At 32.3% G+C, this 21,134-nt stretch overlaps 1 protein-coding gene across 4 annotated transcripts in view; it reads right to left on the bottom strand.

The window, feature by feature from the left end:
- Positions 1-616: 616 nt before the first annotated feature.
- Positions 617-21,134, bottom strand: part of LOC129954106 (hemicentin-2) — a 125,576-nt gene continuing 105,058 nt past the window's right edge. For 3 of the 4 annotated variants that reach the window (XM_056067785.1, XM_056067787.1, XM_056067786.1), the window contains exon 16: positions 617-2,474. In XM_056067785.1, the coding sequence (XP_055923760.1) occupies positions 1,344-2,474 (1,131 nt within the window). In that variant the 3' untranslated portion in view covers positions 617-1,343. Of the gene's footprint in view, positions 2,475-13,119; positions 13,294-21,134 lie in introns of those variants that run through there. The other variant, XM_056067788.1, reaches the window with a different exon arrangement.

Below are 21,134 nucleotides of genomic sequence, written 5' to 3'. Positions count from 1 at the left end.
AAATCCACCCATTGATAGTGGCACCCTTTAGCGGCAGTAGATTGCATTAAGTTTGCGAATCATTAAATTCTATACGATTTTGTATTCTCCATTAGACAATGCTGTCAAGATCAGAATTTAATGAGCTTATCATTTTCCGTCGTTGGTAGTCCACATCCGAAGAACAAGAATAGGAATCTAAAAATGAATATAAGTTGGTGAGGGTACCTCATCAGACGTAAATGATCCGTTACAAAAAAACTGTTGCAAAATTGTATGAAATGTATGGATGAGCATCCTCGCTTGGCCAATGGGTATAAAAAATAAATTATAAAGAATGGCAATCGTCAGGCATGTTTATTGTTTTCATTATCATTAAAAACGTTAATTTTGAAATTCGAAAACGTTAAACAAATCCATATTTGCTTAAATTATTTCACAATAATAAATAAGCAAATTACTTATGTACGTATTCATGAAATAAAACTACAAAATTGATTTAACACCTTAATATTTCAACAAAAAATAATTATTGAAACATCAATATTTGACTAAACTCTTTCCATTTTTATATATTACCTATACAATTACTACAGAACATATAATGTGCATACTTCAGGGCACCAATAGGAAAATATTATTGTGGATCACAACGCTTTCTCCTTGGAAATAAAATATTAGGAGGCGCCAGTTACAGCTATTGAGCTATCATTCGTTTTCATCATTGAAAACAAGCATTGGATATTTTGACAGGTCGTTTTAAATAAATGTGGAATTACACTCTTTTTCTTAAAAAAAATTCTTTGTGTGATTTACGATCAATCAGTATATAATTTTCATTTCTAAACAAAGGAAACATCGGTTTAAAATTTGTTCCGGATCGATTTTAATGATAGCAATAATTGGCCCCTAACATTGTAATCGTTACTTTAGTCCTTAAAAAACCAATCAAAATCTTGTAAAAACTTGCATATAAATTTTAAATATTTACATTATGACTAAATTTATTCGACGATTGGCAGAAAATTATTAAATCTCTGAGTTATAAAATGTGCTTTGTTGAAAAGAACTAGAATTTCTTTACAAAGGGCTTTTTTTGGTAAGTGCCATCTTCAAAGATACTATCTGCAAGTTATATAGAATCATCAAAACTACTTTTGATACAGAGTGCGAAATTCCGATGATGATTGCTCGCTACATTATTTAATTGTCTATTTTTTCCACTAAAATATCATCATCAACAACGAATGTCTCATTTTTATAACAGTACTTTATTGACTGAGATTTTTGGTCTCCTAGAAAATCATTTTTTTTGAGGTTATATGGTTTAAAGGAGGTGATAATATTGAGTTTGAAATTTGTTCCTAAGGATTTTTTATAAAAGATTGACTTACTATCGTACCTCGAAGGAAATCATTTGAGTACTTACATTCTTCGTCATTCTTGGCATCGCAGTCAACTTCGTTGCCATTATGAAAATCAAATTGCTTGACATATTTGTGGGCAGCTTTCGGTTGCAAATCTTTGTTCTTAGAGATAACGTCCAGTTGTGTTTTTGAACGTGCATGTTTAGTGTTTGAGATTTTAATGTGTTCAAAAATATTACCAAGATTTGAGCGTTTGTTAAGTGGTTTTGGCGGGGGAACTGGTTTTGTTGGGCCTAATTTTGGTGCTACTTCAGATCGAGTCGATGGCGTTGGTGGCTGCGGAGCTGCACCCTTTCGGGAAACTTGCTTTTGTTTTAAAGTAAGATTTTCAATTTCTTTTTTCCCGTCGCAGCTTTTCGCCGAAAAATCGTCCGTGTAGAAGTCATCATGTTCTTCATGTTTGAAATATTTCGGGTTTAAATTGCTTGTACTGTTATTAGTCATTGATTTCAAGTACCTTTTTCGATAGTCATTGTCAAGACCATTAAAAAATGGGGATAATTTATTATGTTTTACTTGAAGGTTGTCATAAGATTTTGAAAAGGGAAAATGAAGGTTTTCTGACTTAAAAAAAACATTGTTGATGTGATTTTGCGATTCATGATTAGTTTTATTTGAAAAGGATTCGGTAAGGGGAATGTTAGTGGCACTTTTATAGTTGAAATTTGGTAGACCAAGTTTCTGACGGTACTCATGTGACTTATTTTTAAGCTTACTATACTTACTTCTGCTATTAGTATCATTGATTGATGTTTTACTGGGTGTTAATGTAGGTGTTTGGTCCTTATGATGCTGTTGATGGTGCATTGCTATAGTCTCAGAAGTATGAATAACAGAGCCAACATGAGTATTGACATGAGGTATACCAACCTCACCGGAAAATAAATCACGCTGATGACGTTGGCATCTATCAAGTAATTCACCAACTAGTCCACTTTTACTTATCACTGTGGATTGCTGATAGAATGTGCCAGCTGATAAAGATGGACGGAAAACATTGTTGTGTTTTGGCGATTCTCCGTAAAGTTCTTCATGCAGACTATGATCACTGTCAAATGTTGTTGTTGACTGCACATATATATAATTTTTGTTATTCAGAAATTAGTGGGGGAAAATATTAAAAAAATCAAAAACTATTATAAGACAACAATATCTTCACCGTCATAAGAAAACGTCGTAACTCACAAGTCTAAAATTTCAACAAGTTCCCAGAGTTCCGAGGCTAAATATTTTAACTCTGGAGTTCGTTACCTTTATTAAATGCCAAACTATATATATATAATTAGATTTGAAATATCATTTTAATGCGGATATACGAGGTCTGCTGATGAGGGCGTCGATATGTGAAGAGTTCAGAGCAAAATATTTAGTTGAAAAGTTAGTGGACAAATATTAAAAAAAAAATATATAAATAAACTAGTAAATACACAAATTTTTTTGAAAATTGAAATAAAGAAGTGAACTTTACCTTTTTTATGTGTAAGGAACAATATTAGAATTTTCGTGATACAGCGAATGGTTATATTAGTCACAGTTAGGAAAAATGATCACAAATAAGTTTAATTACAAGTACTTGTACTTGAAATGTCCAAACACTTATTCAATAACCTTACATAGAATAGAAGAATTTCAATTTGTGGAAATGCTATTTTATAAATAAAAAAACAATTCGACTACAAATAATAATGTAATGTGTTACTATTGCTATATTAAGATAGATAGATACTTTGTTTTTCATAGATAAGGCTTTACAAAAATTTGAGTAATTCGCAGCTTGCGCCGAGATTTGATATTTGAAGTATATCTTTCAACTGAAAAATCCTATGACAGTTACTAAATACATTTTAATTAAGAAAAACTACATTTGAAGGAAAACTATTATATAAAACCTTCATTCATATATTATAATAAAAAAAAAGTAGAAAAGCTAATGTCTTGTCTAAATATACACCAAGATATTTAACAAAATCAGCCCACAGGATATCACAGTTATTAATCTTTAGCTGATTAGGTGGTAATGCACAGGCTTTCCTTTTCCTGGTGAAAAATATTGCCTGCGTTTTTTCAGCATTTAGACTTACTTTCCATGTTATGAAATAATCATGAATTTTATTTAGAGCATGTTGCAAGTCATTTTCAATTTTATACACAATTTAACTTGAACTGTAAATGGCGGTATCATCGGCAAACATTGCTATTTCACAGTTCCATTTTTGTGGAAAATCAGCAACATACGTGATGCATAATAATGGACCTAATATGACCCTTGAGGTACCCAATGTTATATTTTTAACGTAAGAGTATATTCTATTTAAATTAAATTGAAATTGCCTGTTTCTGGACAATCGAATGACTTTAGATTATGAAGTAGACCATCACCCGTTGATTCTTTTGCATTATGTTTGCAAATTATAAGAACTTGATGTGTCGTACTATGACCTTGCCTGAAACCAAACTGTTGGTTTGGCACAACATTGGAAACCTCGAGAAATTCAAGAGGTTTAAGTTTTATAATTTGTTCTAGTATTTTGCTTAAACTAATTAGCAGACTTATTGGTCGATAACTATTAGGTATGTTTGGTGGTTTTCTGCCTTGAGGATGGATCTGATTTTCGCAGTTTTCCATTTGCTTGGAAAGTACTTTATTTTACTTGTAGACAAGCGTTAACAATAAAACACACAAAAGATACACCAATTATTGGTAGTAACTTCAAGTAGGAATTTTTTAGAGTATGTATATTCTCCTGGTGCTTTATTTTTTCGCATAGGTACCATGTATTATTCCTTTAATAGCATCGTTTGTGATAAAAACATCTACTGGCAAAGGTTCATCATTACTGTTAATAAAGTTAATAATTAATTGACTAGACCGTTAACTGAGCTGGTTTCATTTACTAACGGATTGTTAAAATTTAATACGAATTTAAGAATTATATTTTAAAGGAAAGCCAGAACTATTTAAAAAAAATATTCTTCTGAAAAGTACTTACTTTAACAATATTAATATATTGTAATTCGATGTCAAAGTTGCTTGACTAGCAAATTTGATATAAAAGAGTTTAAGGTTTTGTTTATTTTTTTCTTAATAACTTAGAGATTTTGTTTATTATCGATAAAAGTTAATTTTTTGTTTATTTTATAAATATACCTAATTATACTATATTTATTAATTCATTTATATTATATTATATATATTTACTATTACTCAATACAAACAAATCCTTTTGGGTACTGTTCATTATTTTTTCTCGGAAAATATGGTCACCGTAGGTAGAATAGATAAATCTGTGAGTAATAGCTATAATTCTTAAGGCTTTTGTGAGTTTGGATTGTACATATAAAATTCCTTCGGTATTTCATATTGCTACATGAGTTTTGATTTCTCGTTTTTCTTCAACTGTTTCACATTTGGTGGGTAGTTCTGGTATGGAGAGAGTCTCCAAGAGAGACTCTACTGACTGGGCGACTTTAGTTTGGTGGATCAGAACTTTAAACAGTTTTTTTTTTTCTTTTCTAAATTCAATAAAACCAAATAGAAAATATAATATGATTGATTTATATTGGTATTCATATACCCAAAGATTCATTTTATTTTGAATTCTTGTGTCCTTACCGAGCAGGTGATTGTAAAACGTCAAAACCTACTAACCAACTAACTTTGAAGCCGAAATTTGTACACAACGTTGGAGTAACATTTCAACTGTTTTTGTAGTTAGATTTAGCCAATCAGAATCCCTTGACCACGTAGCCACTAGCTTTGTGAATGCGACCATTGAATCAAGAAACTCTTCGTTATTACTCACCCACTTGCGGAGATGAAATCCAGTAGATGATAAATGCTTTGATTTGAGCGGCTAATGCATGCAATAGTTCTTCATCTGAAGTAAGTTTATGTAACGTTCGATTTGCCAAATACGGGGCTGGGTCAGTACCGAATATTAAAATATTTACTTTATCAATTTGTTTTGGTATTGTGGGATTTCACGCCAAAAAAGTAGCTTCTCTATATCGAATTGAAGGTAATTTTGTGCTTTCTCCACCTTTAAACAATTGCTAAAATATATGTTTGGGTCTTAGGTCCAGTAATCAAATGGTCGTTCAAGAAATTACCGTCCGCCGTTTGAAATGCAGCATTAAAAATAACACGTAACTTCGTTTTTTTACTAGACACTTTCATCATAGCATGGTGAGGAACAACATAGTGGAAAGGTGAGTTTAATGTGTTATCTAGGTTGATATCTACTTCTTACATTTGATTGAGTATAAGATATTCTTTTAAGCAAACGTTATGTTCTTTATGCAGTGTTGGGTTGTTTAATAATTTCTTTTCTTGTACATAAAACATCATTAAGGCCTTTTGTTTTTCCCTCTAAATAATTCAACCAAACCTGGTTTGTTGGGCTATTGGATCGATAAAGGTACACATTTTGGTTTTTTCGCTTATATCTCGAAAACGGTACATCGGAGAGAAATAGTTTGGATAATAAAATGGAGTTCTTAAAATTATCTAAAACTTGAATGTCATATGTTTTTTCTAATTCCTAACCGTTTTCGAGCTATACCCTCGGAAAAAGTTGAAATTTAGAAAAATATTCATCGTATTGTCTTAACCTATTCATAAACGAAAAGTATGAATAGGAAATAAGTTGTAGATTTTTCAATTCCCCTTTAGAATATATATACATATGCTGATTAATGTCCAACCCGTCTTAAGTTACAGTTATTTTAAAACTTCGTCTAATAACATATATGGCCACTTAAAGTAATGATGATGACAAATTTCACACTTTATTCTACAGATAGTACAATAATAATTGCAAACCCCATTGTTCTCAATATGTTCCTAATGTTTTACTCTCTACTTTAAAAGTAATCAAATTTTCATCCTTTTTAAACTTTAGGGGCCTGAAAATATATTTTTCAGAAGAGCCTCTGGTGCTGGTACATTTTCCATTGTAATTGCCAATAGGGTGTCTCCTACACGTTTCCACCCTAATCCTGGGGGGGGGGGAATGGCAACTCATTACCGAGCCACTGCTGCACTTGGTGGTACATTCACCGAGAGTGCTGTTTAGCTGCATTCTCTGTTGGAGGTAGAGAGCTGGCTTTCAGGCCTCTTATTTGCCACTGACCTCGTCAACGATTGGAAGCGGTACTGGCTAACGGAGGTTTGTTTTTTTGGCGCCTTAAACCACTTCAGAAAACACATCTCCCCAGTCTTTTCAACCTGGTCGAAAGTCGAGGAAACTAATGATTTCTGACTCCAAGTAAAATTTAAAGATAAGAAGCCCACCTTGCCCAAATTTGCAAGAAGATCAATTAAATGCTTTGAAGCATACTTTCTGGCACACTAAATCTGTTGACACCTTAGTGATCAGTATCCGATCTCCATATTTCCTCTCCAATTCAGCCTTATATATATGATACCCAGTATTTCATCTTTGGAGAAGTGACAATCACGGCTTCCCTCGAAGTAGATGAAAATTTCCTCCATAACCTTTGTAACAATGTTGTCTCTGGGGATCTCTGTTTTTGAAGTTTGTAAACTCGTGGGCTTCAAAAAATTAATGTAGCAGTCTTTGTGGTATACTGCTTCCTCAGCAACAAGATCGTTAATCGAGGAAAGGCGGTGAAGAACTTCATCGCCCAAGGTATCCTTCCTCATTGAATACACCTCCCTGATTCGATTTTGAGCAAATAAAGTCTCAACTGAAAGGGTTTTTTGTTTCTTCTTTTGCGCAAAGCCCATAGAAAAAACAATTACTCTTAAAATTGAATTTATGAACTGAAGACCGGAGCTTAGACTGCTCTGTCCCTTCTTTGGATGTGGATGCTTCCCTAGCATATTTTTTTATCGTGTCAGTCCGGGTGTAAGTTTGACGACAGCTTGTGTGAATTAAAAGGGATGATAAATCACGGAAACTTTCTTGCTTGTTGTCGTTCCTTACTTGCTTTAACAAGGCCCAGTATACCTTTTTCTTTGACTTCAGAGACATTTTCACTTTCTTTTAAAACGTTCTTAAGGCCCACAGGACACTTAGTAGTACTCATTGCAGTTTCAGGAACACAGGACACTTAGTAGTACTCATATATCATGGTTTGTTGTAGGTTTGCATACGGCTCTTTTAATATTGTTTTCAAGTATTAAATGTAATTGACTTACAAATTGCTGATATTGTTATCTGTAATTTAAACAAAAAACACGAACAAAGATTGTGGTTTAAGAATATGATATATAAACTAATTTTCTGAAAATTGCAAAATGCTATACAAGTTTTAAAATTGCTATAACTTTAGGCGGGTTGGACATTAATCAGCATATGTATATATATTCTAAATGGGAATTTAAATCTCAACTCCTTTCCTACTTTTCATACTTTTCGTTTATGAATAGGTTTAGACAATATGATGCAATGTTTATGAATATTTTGACGTAAATTGATTTTTTTATAAATTTCAAGTTTTTCCGAGGGTATAGATCCAAAACGGTTAGGAATTAGAAGAAAACATATTTATAAAAGTTTTAGATACTTTTAAGAACTCCATTTTATTATCTGAAACTGTTTCTTTCCGATGCACCGTTTTTGAGATATAAGTGAAAAACTCAAAATTCGTACCTTTACCCCCCCCCCCCTCCTCCCGCTCATCATCTAATAGTCAGGAATTTTGGTGTGTTAACAACCTTAGCCCCCTGAACAAGTTTCTGAAGGAATCACTTAGTTACCTGCTCACGCACTTTACACCTCATTCCTTGACCGGACTATTGGGCTGATTTGACTTTTATAATCGCTGTTGCTAGTAAAATTTGGGTTCTTTTAGATTCGTTAAGATGAAAACAGTTTGAATGCGTTATAGGCGGTTTATCGTAGGGTACAAAATTTGGAGCATTTGGATTGAATTCCGCTGCTACATGAAGTGTTTGTGAGCGATTCGTATTGTGGGTGTTAATATTCGTGTGAGTGAATGTGTTTCTATTATCATTCTGTTGAGTGGGTGCATATGAGTTGAGAGCGTGATTGTTGGTTCCGAGTGTGGTTGCTAACTTGTGTTGTTAAAATTTGATCTGTTGCTAAAATCTACATAGGAGTGAGTTGTGTTTTCATTGCAAAAGTGACACGACTTATTGCTTGGGCAATTATTTGTTCGATGAATGTAAGCTAAACAATTCCCAAATTGTCTAACAAATCGTTGTCTTACGTCCAATTTTACAAACTTCGAGAAGGTTTGTAAGGAATGTGCACCTTTTTGACACGTTTTTTAAAAGCCAGAGAACTCTTTAAATGTAGGGATCTCTTTTTTAGTTCCCAAAGTTGTTTTCCATTTCGATTGCTTTTTCAAAAGCAAAAACATTCTAATTGCATCGCAGTGATAGGCAGCAAGTTCCTTAGGCCGTTTCAAATTATCTAATAATTCTCTAATGCCCTTATAATGTTTGTAAGTACATTTTTTACATTCGTTAAACAACTTAAGTTCGTTGTTAATGAGAATACTTTTAAAATATAATCTCGTTGTTATGAGTTTCCAAGCTTTATCATAGCTTGCAACATCTACACTGATGCGTTCTAGTAAAATATTAGCACCTTCTTTACAATTTGACTTTAAATAATGTAATTTTTCAATTTTCATCAATGAAGTGTTGTTATGAACCAGTTACACAAACTGGTCATAAAAAGAACGCAAATTATAATATTCTCCCGTCAACGTCTCGGTGGGTGAATTTTTGGCAAACGAACGACGTGCGGCTTTTCATTGGTCGACTTTTGTACCAAATTCGGAGCAGACAAATCTTTAGTTTTACCTATTGCTTCTGCTGCTTCAAACTTGTCTAGCTCATCTAACAACAAAGATTTGTAAATTGGGTAAATTTCACCAGCTCGATTAAAGAACTCTTTGATCGAGGTTATGTCTCTGCACATTCTCATAAACTCATAACCTTTCCAGATCTGAGCTCATACATTTTATTTATTTAAATATATTCATATATGTATTCATATAAACATTTCAATAGAAAGTCAATTTTACTCACTGCGATTAATTTCAGGGTTTATACTGGCTGGCTGGTCCACTGAACCTCTTCGAATGAAGACAACGATTTCGATGACAGTGATGCTGATGATGATATGATGATGATGATTATTAAATATGTTTTTATTCAAATTCAAATTTTCCGTTTTTAATTCGTTAAATAGAACTTTTAAAAAAACGAACAAAAAGTTAACATAGGCGGTTCGGTTAAGATACACTGCAAAGTACGTTTAAACTTTTGTAAAATGTAAGATTAAAAATGGAGAAAATGTAACACACTCTTTCACACAATTTCAATTAAAAGTAATCATAATCTGAGCGATTTTTGGGCGGCAGCATCCAACAAAATCATTTGTGTATTATCAACTTTTACTTAGCATTTACTTAAACAACTTCCAAAAATGAGCGGCAAAATACAATTTGAAAAAACTTGCAGTGTTGTATGTAAAAAACGCTAAAAAACCCATTTTATTTTGCAATTTCTAAAGTAATAGAGTAAATATTGTTTTTTTTCTTAAATTATTAACTTCCCATAGGAAGTTATTGTAATGGGTCCGATTAGTCAAATTGAAAATTTTGACATTTCTCAACGTTTCAAGGTCCCTAGAGTCGAAATAAAAGATTTTTAGAAAGATGTCTGTGCGTGCGTGTGTACGTACGTTCGTACGTCCGTACGTCCGTACGTTCGCGACGTTTTTTTCGTCGTCCATAGCGCAAGAACCAGAAGAGATATCGTCTTCAAATAAATTTTGTTATACAGATAGTAAAGCAAAAAGATGCAGAAAGGGCTCTCAAGAAAATTGCGTGGGTGGTTTTTTTACCATAGCAGTTTAAAAAAAAGGTGAACTCTAAATATCTTACAAAAGAAAATTGCTAGAGACTTGAATTAAATTTTATATAATATATTGTAACGTGATATCAAACAGGTATATTTTTTGAAAAAAATCAATATAAAGGTTTTTTTATAAATCAATAAAACTGAAAAAAAAAATTTGTCACCTCCAAAATTTTAAGACTGAAATATGATTTCATCTCTAAAAAAAATTTGTGCAACGAAGAATAATGTTTTTGACATCTGATAAAATTTTGAGATAAATCGAATTGACATTTTTTTTAATAAAAATAAAAATCTAAAAAAAAAAAACATTACTTAAAGTTCGTAAAAATTGAATATCGATTCAAATATCTTTTCAAAAACTTGAAATTTAATTTTCAAGCTTATTTAATCTTATAAGAAATATTGTTTTCAACATTCTGAAACCTAAAAAAAAATGTATAAAAGTTGGTAAAAATTGATTTTCGACTCGAATATCTTTTCAAAACTTTGAGATATTGGCTTTAATTTACTTTTATCTTTCAAAAAATCTTGTTGTCAACATACAATTAAAGTTTGAAAAAATCGAATTGACAATTTTTTTTACAAAAAATAAAAACCTAAAGAAAAATGTATAAAAGTTGGTAAAAATTGATTTTCGACTCAAACATCTTTTCAAAAATTTTAAATATTGGCTTCAAAGTAATTTTATCTCATAAGAAATATTGTTTTCAGCATTTGGTAAAATTTTTAAAAAATCGAGTTTACAGTTTTTTTTACAAAAAATAAGACTCTAAAAAAAACAATACTAAAACTTCGTAAAAATTTACTTTCGACTCAAATAGCTTTTCAAAACTTAAAAATATTGGCTTGAAACTTATTTTATTTCACAGAAAATATTGTTTTCGATATTCAGTAATTTTTATACAAAAATCCAACAGTCCGTTTTTTCATAAAAAATAAAATCTACAAAAAATAGTACGCAAATTTGGTAAAAATTGATACGAGTACATATAGACAAACTTTTAAGCAAGACAAATTCACAGACGGGATGGGAAGTTAACAGTGTGGCATCCCAGCCTCTTTTTTAAGTTTACAATTTTGTTCTAAAGGCTAACGAAATATTAAAAGATTTATCACCGCTGGTAAGGTTACGTGAAGGCGCTTGTCTAGATAAGCACGATACAATTGACGCCTTGAAAGAGAATATTCGGCTCGGTCATAATTCATCGGCTTAACCGAAAAATTAAACGAGGTGGCTTATGTATATTTTGTTATTGCTTGTATCCCCAGAATTAATTAACGTTTTAGTGTACATAGGTCAGGTGGCACGCAGCAAGTAATAAAAAGAAGATTAACCTTCTGAAACTTTCAGTCAATGTATATTCAGCGCCGTATTTTTTATTGAAAAATTAAATAAATCATGTTAATAAGTTTCGTCAGATTCGTACCACTCAACGCTACTCTTAGTAATACTCTTTTATCAACCAACAAATAGACGATGGTAAAAATATCACTGTATAGAAATCAAAAAAAAATCTGCAGAAATGCCTTAAATTAATATAAATCTTTTCACTTTTTTTATTATATTTTATTATATATTTTGTTTACATACATACATAGGTCCTAGAAATTACTTTAATACATATTTATGACAAATGCATTTTTCAATTAAAATTATTACATTCTGTCTATACATACCTGTTTATATAATTATGCATGGTGATACGAGATTAAAGGTATTAGATTAAAAACAATATTTTTATTTAAAAATTTTCAAGTTGGAAACCCAAATCTTTTATCTTTCACGTTTGGGAAAAGATCACTTATCTCTTTGGATAGTGTTATATGCACATAATTTATACTGCTGCTATTACACGATGCATCTAGATGAATATGCCATCTCGAGGAATGTATAGGTTCGTCGTGGGACGAAATAATTAATAATAATAATTAAGTATTAAAAAGTAAATTACAAATTATGAAAATATATTAGAAACAGACAAACGTTACGTACTGTATTCCTTCTAAGTATTATAATTTCATGCTTGCATCAATAGGCGAAATGGAAATAGGGAGTTCGTAGAAACACGCATGCATCGTGTAATGGCAGATAATGAGATATCTATTTCATAAGTTTTTAATACAATTGTTTAAGATACTACATAATACTTATGGCTATTTATATAGACTATCCCATTCTACTTAATAATAATTATTATCAAATTGTATGCTATCGGTCGAATTGCATTGGCTCGTTGTAGAATTAGTTGTATTGCTATGTTTTTGTTTGGGTCGGTTTTGATGTTGCTTTTGTACCTCTTCACTACAAGATTTACCCTTTGAAGACATCTGTCCGCCAATACCACTTATGCCCTTACTTTTATTTTTATTGTGTTTTAAGCTGTGATGTAGTTTCGTAGACAAGTTATGGTTCTTAGTCATATGATAATTATTTACCACCGGCGAAGTTTGATGGTGATTTAAACTCGAATTTGAATGGTATTGATGCGGTTTAGATAAAGAATCATTACCACTACTCGACTGTTGATATATCTGGCTTTTTGATTGACTACGAAATTGCAAATTGGCAACAGCATAATGGTCAATATTATCGATCGTTTTCATATATTGCGCACTCAACTGTTTAAAGTCAAATAATTCGGGATCATTTGAGACACTTCCAGCGTGGCGATCAAGAGAGTTGAATTTGTGGTGTGGTAGATGATTGGGATGGTAAGTTGCATAGTGTGATGATGCATAGTGTGACTGTTGTTGAGTGTTTTGGGAGCTATTTCCATTAGTTGACAATTTGCTTAAAATATTTTGCTTATGGCTATTTTTTAGTGGCAATGGTGGTGGTTGTGTTGATATACTGTTATTTGTGTAACTTGTTATGGTTGTGGTGGTATCTGTAGTAGGATTATTGTTGGTTGTTGTAATTGTAATACTTTTTTGTGGTTGTGGTGATGGAAGTGGAGGTGGTAGAGGTACAAGCTCCCGCTACGCTACTTGGTGGTTGCCAAATGTTAGAAGTACTGGTACACTCTAGAATATTTGGAAGAAGTTTTTGTGGGTGAGAAGTAAGGACACGCAAAAGAAAAAACATTAATATAGGTATTTTATTTCCATACTATATGTGTATATTCTTATATGCATACAAATGTATGCATACATACATATATATAAATGAAATGTCCCAACAAACAAATTTAATGACTAAGGTTTAAAATATTTGTCGACAAAAATTAAGAAAACAAAGTCTGAATGTAATAAAATAACAACTAAATAATTGTGATTCAAAAATGTACTCAGTTTTTGATTTGTGTGTCTTTCATTGAGGGCTTAAATACGTATGTACGTTACATATTCATAAACGCTCTTCGTAGTCATGTGTTCTTGAAAATTAATATTTAATTTTTATACTTCAGTGACTTATTTCTGTATCAGTTTTCAACTTTTATTAATTTTTACATGAGCAAACAAATTGTAGTGCGCAACATGCTCTTTCTTGTCATCACAATTATTGAAATATATTTATTCATCTTTTGACAGTAACTTTAAAAATGTACGTGTGAGGAAACAAGGGAAAGATTAAGAAAAATGGAGGCACTCATATTTTTTTGAAGTGGTCATGCCAATTTTTGTAATTTACTTACCTATTCATGATGTATAAGTCTTCTTAAACGATGAAGCATTGTTCATTGCAAACTAACATAGTAAACATTGTTATAAACGAGAAACATAAGTACATAAACAAAATGGAAAATTTTGCAAAAGAATTCAACATCAGCATTTTACTCTTTAAGGTTCCGTAACAAATAACAGAAATGATTAGCAATAATTATCATGTACATATCAAATATGTAAAATGATGCAGACGGGAGTTTATTATATCTGTTTAAGAAATAAGAAATGAACGGTTGATAATTCAAAAAAACTGGAACCAATTATGCATACTTAAAACAATTTTACTTACCCGTAATATATTTGCAACAACAATTGTAAAACGAATCTGGGATACGTGAGTGCGTTTGAAACACAATATTAAAACGATTATTTCAACTGATAATTAATACAACAAATTATAGGAATCCTGAATAATAAAAGTCAATAAAGTTCACATACAAAAAACACAAATTGTTTGACCTTAGGGTAGTCAGTCTTCCTGAAATCTTAAAAAGCTTTCATGGATCCTAGTAAGATTTTTCTGTGTCAAACGTATACGTTATACATATTTATTTTCTTAAGTCTTGGAAGTACTGAAGCACTTTTATAACGAATTAAGGTAAGAAATAACGAACTTTTTGATAAGAGTTAGGGTCCGAATCAATGTTGGGCGAGTCAATAATCCAAGTTTTTGAACTCAATTCCAACCGCAACATGTCTAAAAATCATAGCTCAGTAGTTAACAAAGTACCCGAATACCTGGTAACCTCCTCCGGTTTAACTGGCATTATCTATATAAAATTAATTTCTGTATACTCTTTTGTGCACAAGAGTGCGGTAGGTTTCTATGCTTTGAAAAATTACTCCTTTTTTTTCTGTTTAGTATACAAAGTATGCCAATCCAACTTAGGAAAATCGGAACAAGTTCAAACAAGCCAGGAAGGCCTGCAACGCCCAGATTTAACGGACCAAATTTATATATAAATGACATGATGAAACTGCAATGTCCCAATAAATAAAATAAAACTGTTGTCAGGAATGGAAGGGTCCTACAATTTTAGGCCGAATCCGAATGGCTAATTTGAGAAAGCACTTTTTCATGACAAGAATTACTATTGAAGGATTTGTCAATTCCTCGCAAGAGGCAGTACCCGCGAAAATTAATTTTTTTTTTTAAAATTAAGATGGCATAGGCAGGGATTGAACCCAAGACCCCTTGCGTGACAGTCCAACGCCCTAGCCATAATTCCACGGGTACTACACTGCAATGTCCCAAAGGCAGTAAAAATTGTTGATCCCTGACTATGCAATCTAAAGTAAAGAATTGACAAATTCTCCAAGAGTAATTCTTGTCATGAAAAGTGCTTTCTCAAATTACCCGTTCGGATTCGGCCTATTCATCAACTACGACACGAAAATTGGTTGGGAAAGCGTTACAGGTTCTTGTAAGTGAAGTTATCTGGAAAGCCATTTGATTTTTCATATTAGTAACAAAACTAACGTATAAGCAATTATACTATCATCTTTACACAGACTAATAAATTGATAGGTCATATTGAAAAGATACAAAAGAAAAGAAATGTGTATTTTTTACAGTTATGAGAACACGTCCAACTATCTTTTGCACTCTTGACTGGAAAGTTCTGTATAGAAAAAGCTTGGATTAAGCCAAATTTCTGTCAAAATGACGTGCAACAATGATTGGGAGTTAAGAAAGACATAGTCTTACAAGGAAGTATCCGTACCCTTTGGTTAAAGAAGGCAAGTGGGTTAAGTTTTTGTACTTGATTTTCAAAGAATCACATTGTTTTTGACTTTGTGTAGCTCTTTGACCAAAGTCGAAGAACTTTGGATATACATACATATTGAGAGAAGCCAAGTTAAGAAGAAAATTTTAGAGAAAATATCATATAAGTTATGGCACCAAGGAATAATTAAAGCAAAAAGCTATAAAATTCGAACAAAGGAATCATTGTTCTGTTAAATGAATTAGATATTTATAGTGCACCCAAATCATCCACTCGGACACAGAAAACACCCCTTTTATATTCAAGTGTTTGAATCGTCTTGGTTACGAAAACAAAGCGTCGCATCGTTTCTCTATTCAATAAACAAACCAAAGTGGAAACAAACCAAAGTGTCGCAGCATCGTGCAACACGCACCAACTCTAATGTACTCGTACATACAGCATCAACTTAACCTATAGCAGATTAAAAACTGGAGTTGTCCAGGGGAAGCATACGGTTCCGATCGGCCAAGTGGTTCAATCGGGCATTGACTATTCAAACAATTTGTAAAGATATTTGTATGTTAGTATTTTTTTTAATAAAGTTTTTTTTTAAGAAAACGAATTAAAACAATTTAATTGGGGGCTCAACCGGGATGCCCACGTGTTAATAAAAAACTTTTTGCCAAAGTACCTATATCAAAAAAGGATAACAAGTGCAATTAACAAATTATCACCAAGACAGCGCGCAACAGTAAAGGAGAAATACAAAGTATCCGACGCACCTATTGTAACAGAAAAAGATTTGTTGTGAGAAATTTTTTATTTTTAAGATAATTATTATTATTATTTTTGTAAAAACATTATTTTTTTATATATATAAAAATACGTATGTATATGAATGTCGGAGTCATTTAAAAAGTTTATTAAAGAACACACAAATTAAAAAGAAATATAAACGATCGATACTCATGCTAGATCAAAAATTCGCAATACTGAGACAGGGAAATAATACGGTGATAGACTATTATAATCAGGTCTGGATAATCAAAAAGATGGTTATGACCAATACTAAAGGTACACCCATGTCCATTGAGGCAATGCATTGAGGTAATTTATGTATATCAGGTCTCAATAGTAATCTGTCTAAAATCCTATTTTCTATAAATCAAAGTGATTTACTTTCTGCTTTATCAAAAGCACAAAAATTGCAAAGCAACAATAGTAGAGCATTATTAGCTTCATAATTCAAACCCCTAATTGAAAGAAATAATAACTTACATTTTCCCACAATGGGCGACAATAAAAACAGACAATTCCAACAATACAATCACCGCATGCAGACACAACAAAAGGTCGAACCAATGGAGTTAGGAAGTTCGGCAAACAGACATTTGAATAGAAGTGACGTAAATCACTCAAAACTGCTTTATACCAGAACAAACTATCAAAGACCTGGCCCAAGTCATGGTAATAATATAACCCTAACACTAATTGGAAGTGAACAAAACCCAGTTTTTACACTTACAATAACTAATACAACAAAGATGCGTTTATAAATGACATCAGACAAAGTCAGTTAAGAAACATATGTTTTCCACTCGTTGATGTACATTATTTAAGTAATCTTTTTTCAAGTGAAATGTTAAGAATCGTAAATAACTATGTTGAGACAAAAGTGGTTAACGAAAACTCGGTAGAGTGGTTTAATGATAATTTGAGAAACTTAAAAAGAGAAAAGATAGCTTGTTACCATAGAGCCTTACTAACAGAAGAAATTAGTGATTGGGAGTCTTATAAGCGGACGCGAAATCGGTATAAAAAAGAATTAGTAAAAAGCAAGGGACTTTTCATTCAAAATAAAATTCTTATGCAATCGGACCAAAAAGCTATGTGGAGAACCTTAAAAAAATATGTGTTGGGATCAACAAGAGTTGAAATTGAAGAGAACATTATTTTTAATGGAGTAGTGATTAATAATTCAAAAGTGATCGCGGATGAAGTCAATACTTTTTTTATTAATAGTGTATCAGAAATAAATCAGTCAATTGAGGTTATTCAATATGTTAATCAAATTGATGAATATCCGTATCGCTTTAAATTCAGTCCTGTGAACAATTCTGATTTATCTGAAGTATTGACATCAATGAAACAGAAAAAAGATTTTAATTATATGAGTCCAAAGATGTTTTTGGATGCATTTGGAGAAATAGAGGACGTTCTTACGGAAATTGTAAATAAATCTTTACTCTCAGGATGTTTTCCAAGCTCATGGAAGGAATCGTTGGTCTCACCAATACAAAAAGTGAAAGGCTCAAGGCGGTGTGAAGAATATCGACCAGTAAACGCATTGCCATTGTACGAAAAACTTATAGAAAAAATTGTTAAAATTCAACTGCAAAAATACATAGACAACAAAAATATCTTAATCGAAAGTCAGTTTGGATTTAGAAGTCACCATTCCTGTGAATCTGCATTAAACTATGTTCTCATAAATTGGAAAGAGGATATGGCAGCAGGATCTACCATTATTGCAGTGTTCTTGGACCTAAAGCGGGCTTTTGAAACGATCGACAGAGGTATATTAATACAAAAGTTGAAGCAGTATGGTATCCGAGAAAAAGAAATTCAGTGGTTTAAATCATACCTTGATCAGAGAACTCAGAGAACATCAGTGAATGGGAAACTTTCGGAGATAACTCAAACGCTTTTGGGAGTGCCTCAGGGCTCAATACTTGGGCCAGTTTTGTTCCTACTATACATAAATGATGTATGCAAAGTTTTGAAGCATTGTAAAATAGTCATGTTTGCCGATGATGCCCTAATATACATCGTGGGTAGAGATGTGTCAGCTTTAACTCAGCAACTACAAGAAGATCTCGACAGCATAAGCATCTGGTTCAAAGCTAACAAGCTGAAGACAAATGTTCAAAAAACGAAGGCGATGATATTTAAAACGCAGTGCAATATAGACTTAAGTATAGACAATGAAAACATAGAACAAGTAGATCAAATAAAATACTTAGGTGTGATAATAGATAAGAATTTAAAGTTCGATAAACATGTGGACTATATTGTTAAAAAAATATCCAAAAAAGTGCAATTTTTTCGAAGAATCAAAAGTAAATTAGATTTCAATGCATCTATTAGAGTATATAATGTTATAATAAAACCACATTTTGAATATTGTTCATCTGTATTATTTCTGTTAAGTCAAACTAACATATATAGACTGCAAAAACTCCAAAACAAATCAATGCGAATAATATTAAATTGTAATCGTTATACAAGTATTTTAAATATGTTAAATCGACTAGAGTGGTTAAGCGTTAAACAACAGTTAGTAGTAGATGTTCTATTGTTTGTTCAAAAAATGAGAATGGGAGATTTGCCTAGCTATTTTAGTGATTTAGTTAGATATGTGGGTGAAGTCCAACCATATCAATTGCGAAATGTAAATAATTTGCGACTTCCTAATTATAGAAACACAATAACACAAAACAGTGTAATATACAAAGGCTTTCAAATTTTTAATTCCTTGCCAGAACATGTTAAACTGGAAACAAATTTTAATATATATAAGCGCAATGTAAATGAATTTGTCAAAACTAATTTTTAATATATATTATAATTGTATTATAAAGTAGCTTAATTTATATTTACTATAAATGCTAAATAAATCAAATCAATCAAAAAAAAAAAAAAAAAACTCGCCACGTCCAATTTTTAAAAGACAAAATGAGACGTTTCACAATACACAAGTATCGGTTCAAGCAACCGTTCCCAAAGTAAGTCGCATAAATAATATCAAGGAAGATGAACATTTTTTAGACGAATGTGGGGACTACCCCACATATCACGAAAATTAAACGAAAAAACAGTACAAATCAAAAAATTGACATGTACTTTTTACGAGTGAAACATTCGTTATCGAATGCACGTATTCATTCAACAATATAATCTTAAAAGAAGAATATAAATTAATAGATACTAAAGAAATAGAGGATCAGAACAAAGCCGTGGTGGAGGTTGAACTTCTTAAATGTCTCCGAAATGCTGCAGTTAGTACAGATTAATCTCCAACACTCCATAAATGCCTCGGCCTCACTTTTTCTCCGCCTGGCAAAGAAAAAGGGAGACATTTTCCTGATCCAGGAGCCATGGATTGTAAGATCCGTTGTTCAAGGACTCAGGACTTCTAGGTACTACACACTATGTGTGACAGATAAAACTGAACCTAGATCTTGCATACTAGTGAAACGTAACATTAATGATTTTTTACTCCATACTTTCAGTGACAAAGATACCACCGTAGCTAGGCTGAAAACAACCAAATGAAGTTTCTGGCTATTGTCGGCGTATCTTGGCCATGACCACCTTGGCCCTCTTCCTGGAAAAACCCTCATCGCATGGTATGGGGGAGTACGAATTTCAACGACAGATGTGAGTTTCTTTTTGATTATATTCTTGGTACTAACCTCCATGTAAATAATGTTGGAAATGAACCAACCGTCATCACTAACACTCGACAAAAAGTCCTAGACATAACTCTTGTATCCGATATTATACACTATATGATCTTGGAGTAGAAGGTATTCCAAGAACACTCGTTCTCTGATAATAGATATATCCAGTTCATTATTATCAATGTGGATGAAACCCCTAGTCCATTGACATTTCGAAATTATCGGAAAACTGACTGGGCTTCATACAGGAACTTATCCCAAAGTTATACTCATAAGTGGAAAGAGGAAACCACAATGGTGGTTCAGACCTTGACTCGCTCAGGAAACAAGGCAGAAAACTCTTCAAACGGAGCAAAAGCCGCAAGACAAGCCTCTCATTGGGAATCTTACAAAGAATTCCTAAGAATTTACAAAAAGGAACTAAGGAAATCTAAGCGATTTTCCTGGCTATTTTTCTGGTGCACGAAGAAGAAACTACTGAAGCCTCTATGTTACGGAAAATTCTTTCAACTAATCCAGCGATGCCAAGCTGCTTGAAAAATGCAAACGGCTTCTGGACAAATTCAAGAAATGAATCGCTGAACTTACTACTGGCCATACGTTTTCCTGGTAATTCTCTTACCGAAACTTGTAACAATCATATACTTTCAAGTCCCAATACAACATATGCAGTGTCTGATCACAAGGGATAAGCTACAAAGGCTCTCAACTAATTCAAACCATTTAAATCTGCAGGACCAGATGGAATAATACCAGCCGAGCTACAAAAAACTTCAGATATAACTGCACCAATCCTTGAGGCAATTTTTACCAGCTGTCTTTACTTGGTCCATATACCCTCGGCATGGAGAGAAGTTAAAGTTGTTTTTATACCCAAAATAGGTAAATGATAGCAAGTCAATCCTAAAGATCTACGACCTATAAGTCTATCATCATTTTAGGTCAAGTATTGATGCAAGACTTCTGTCTTAGCCTCAACATGCCTACTGTCAATTGGTGGAAACAGCGTTATACACCTTTGTAGGTA

This window comes from Eupeodes corollae, chromosome 1 (genome assembly GCF_945859685.1).
Source record: "Eupeodes corollae chromosome 1, idEupCoro1.1, whole genome shotgun sequence".
Lineage (NCBI taxonomy): Eukaryota > Metazoa > Arthropoda > Insecta > Diptera > Syrphidae > Eupeodes > Eupeodes corollae.
The sequence above is the reverse complement of the archived record's forward strand: the minus strand, read 5'-3'. Positions and strand labels throughout refer to the sequence as shown.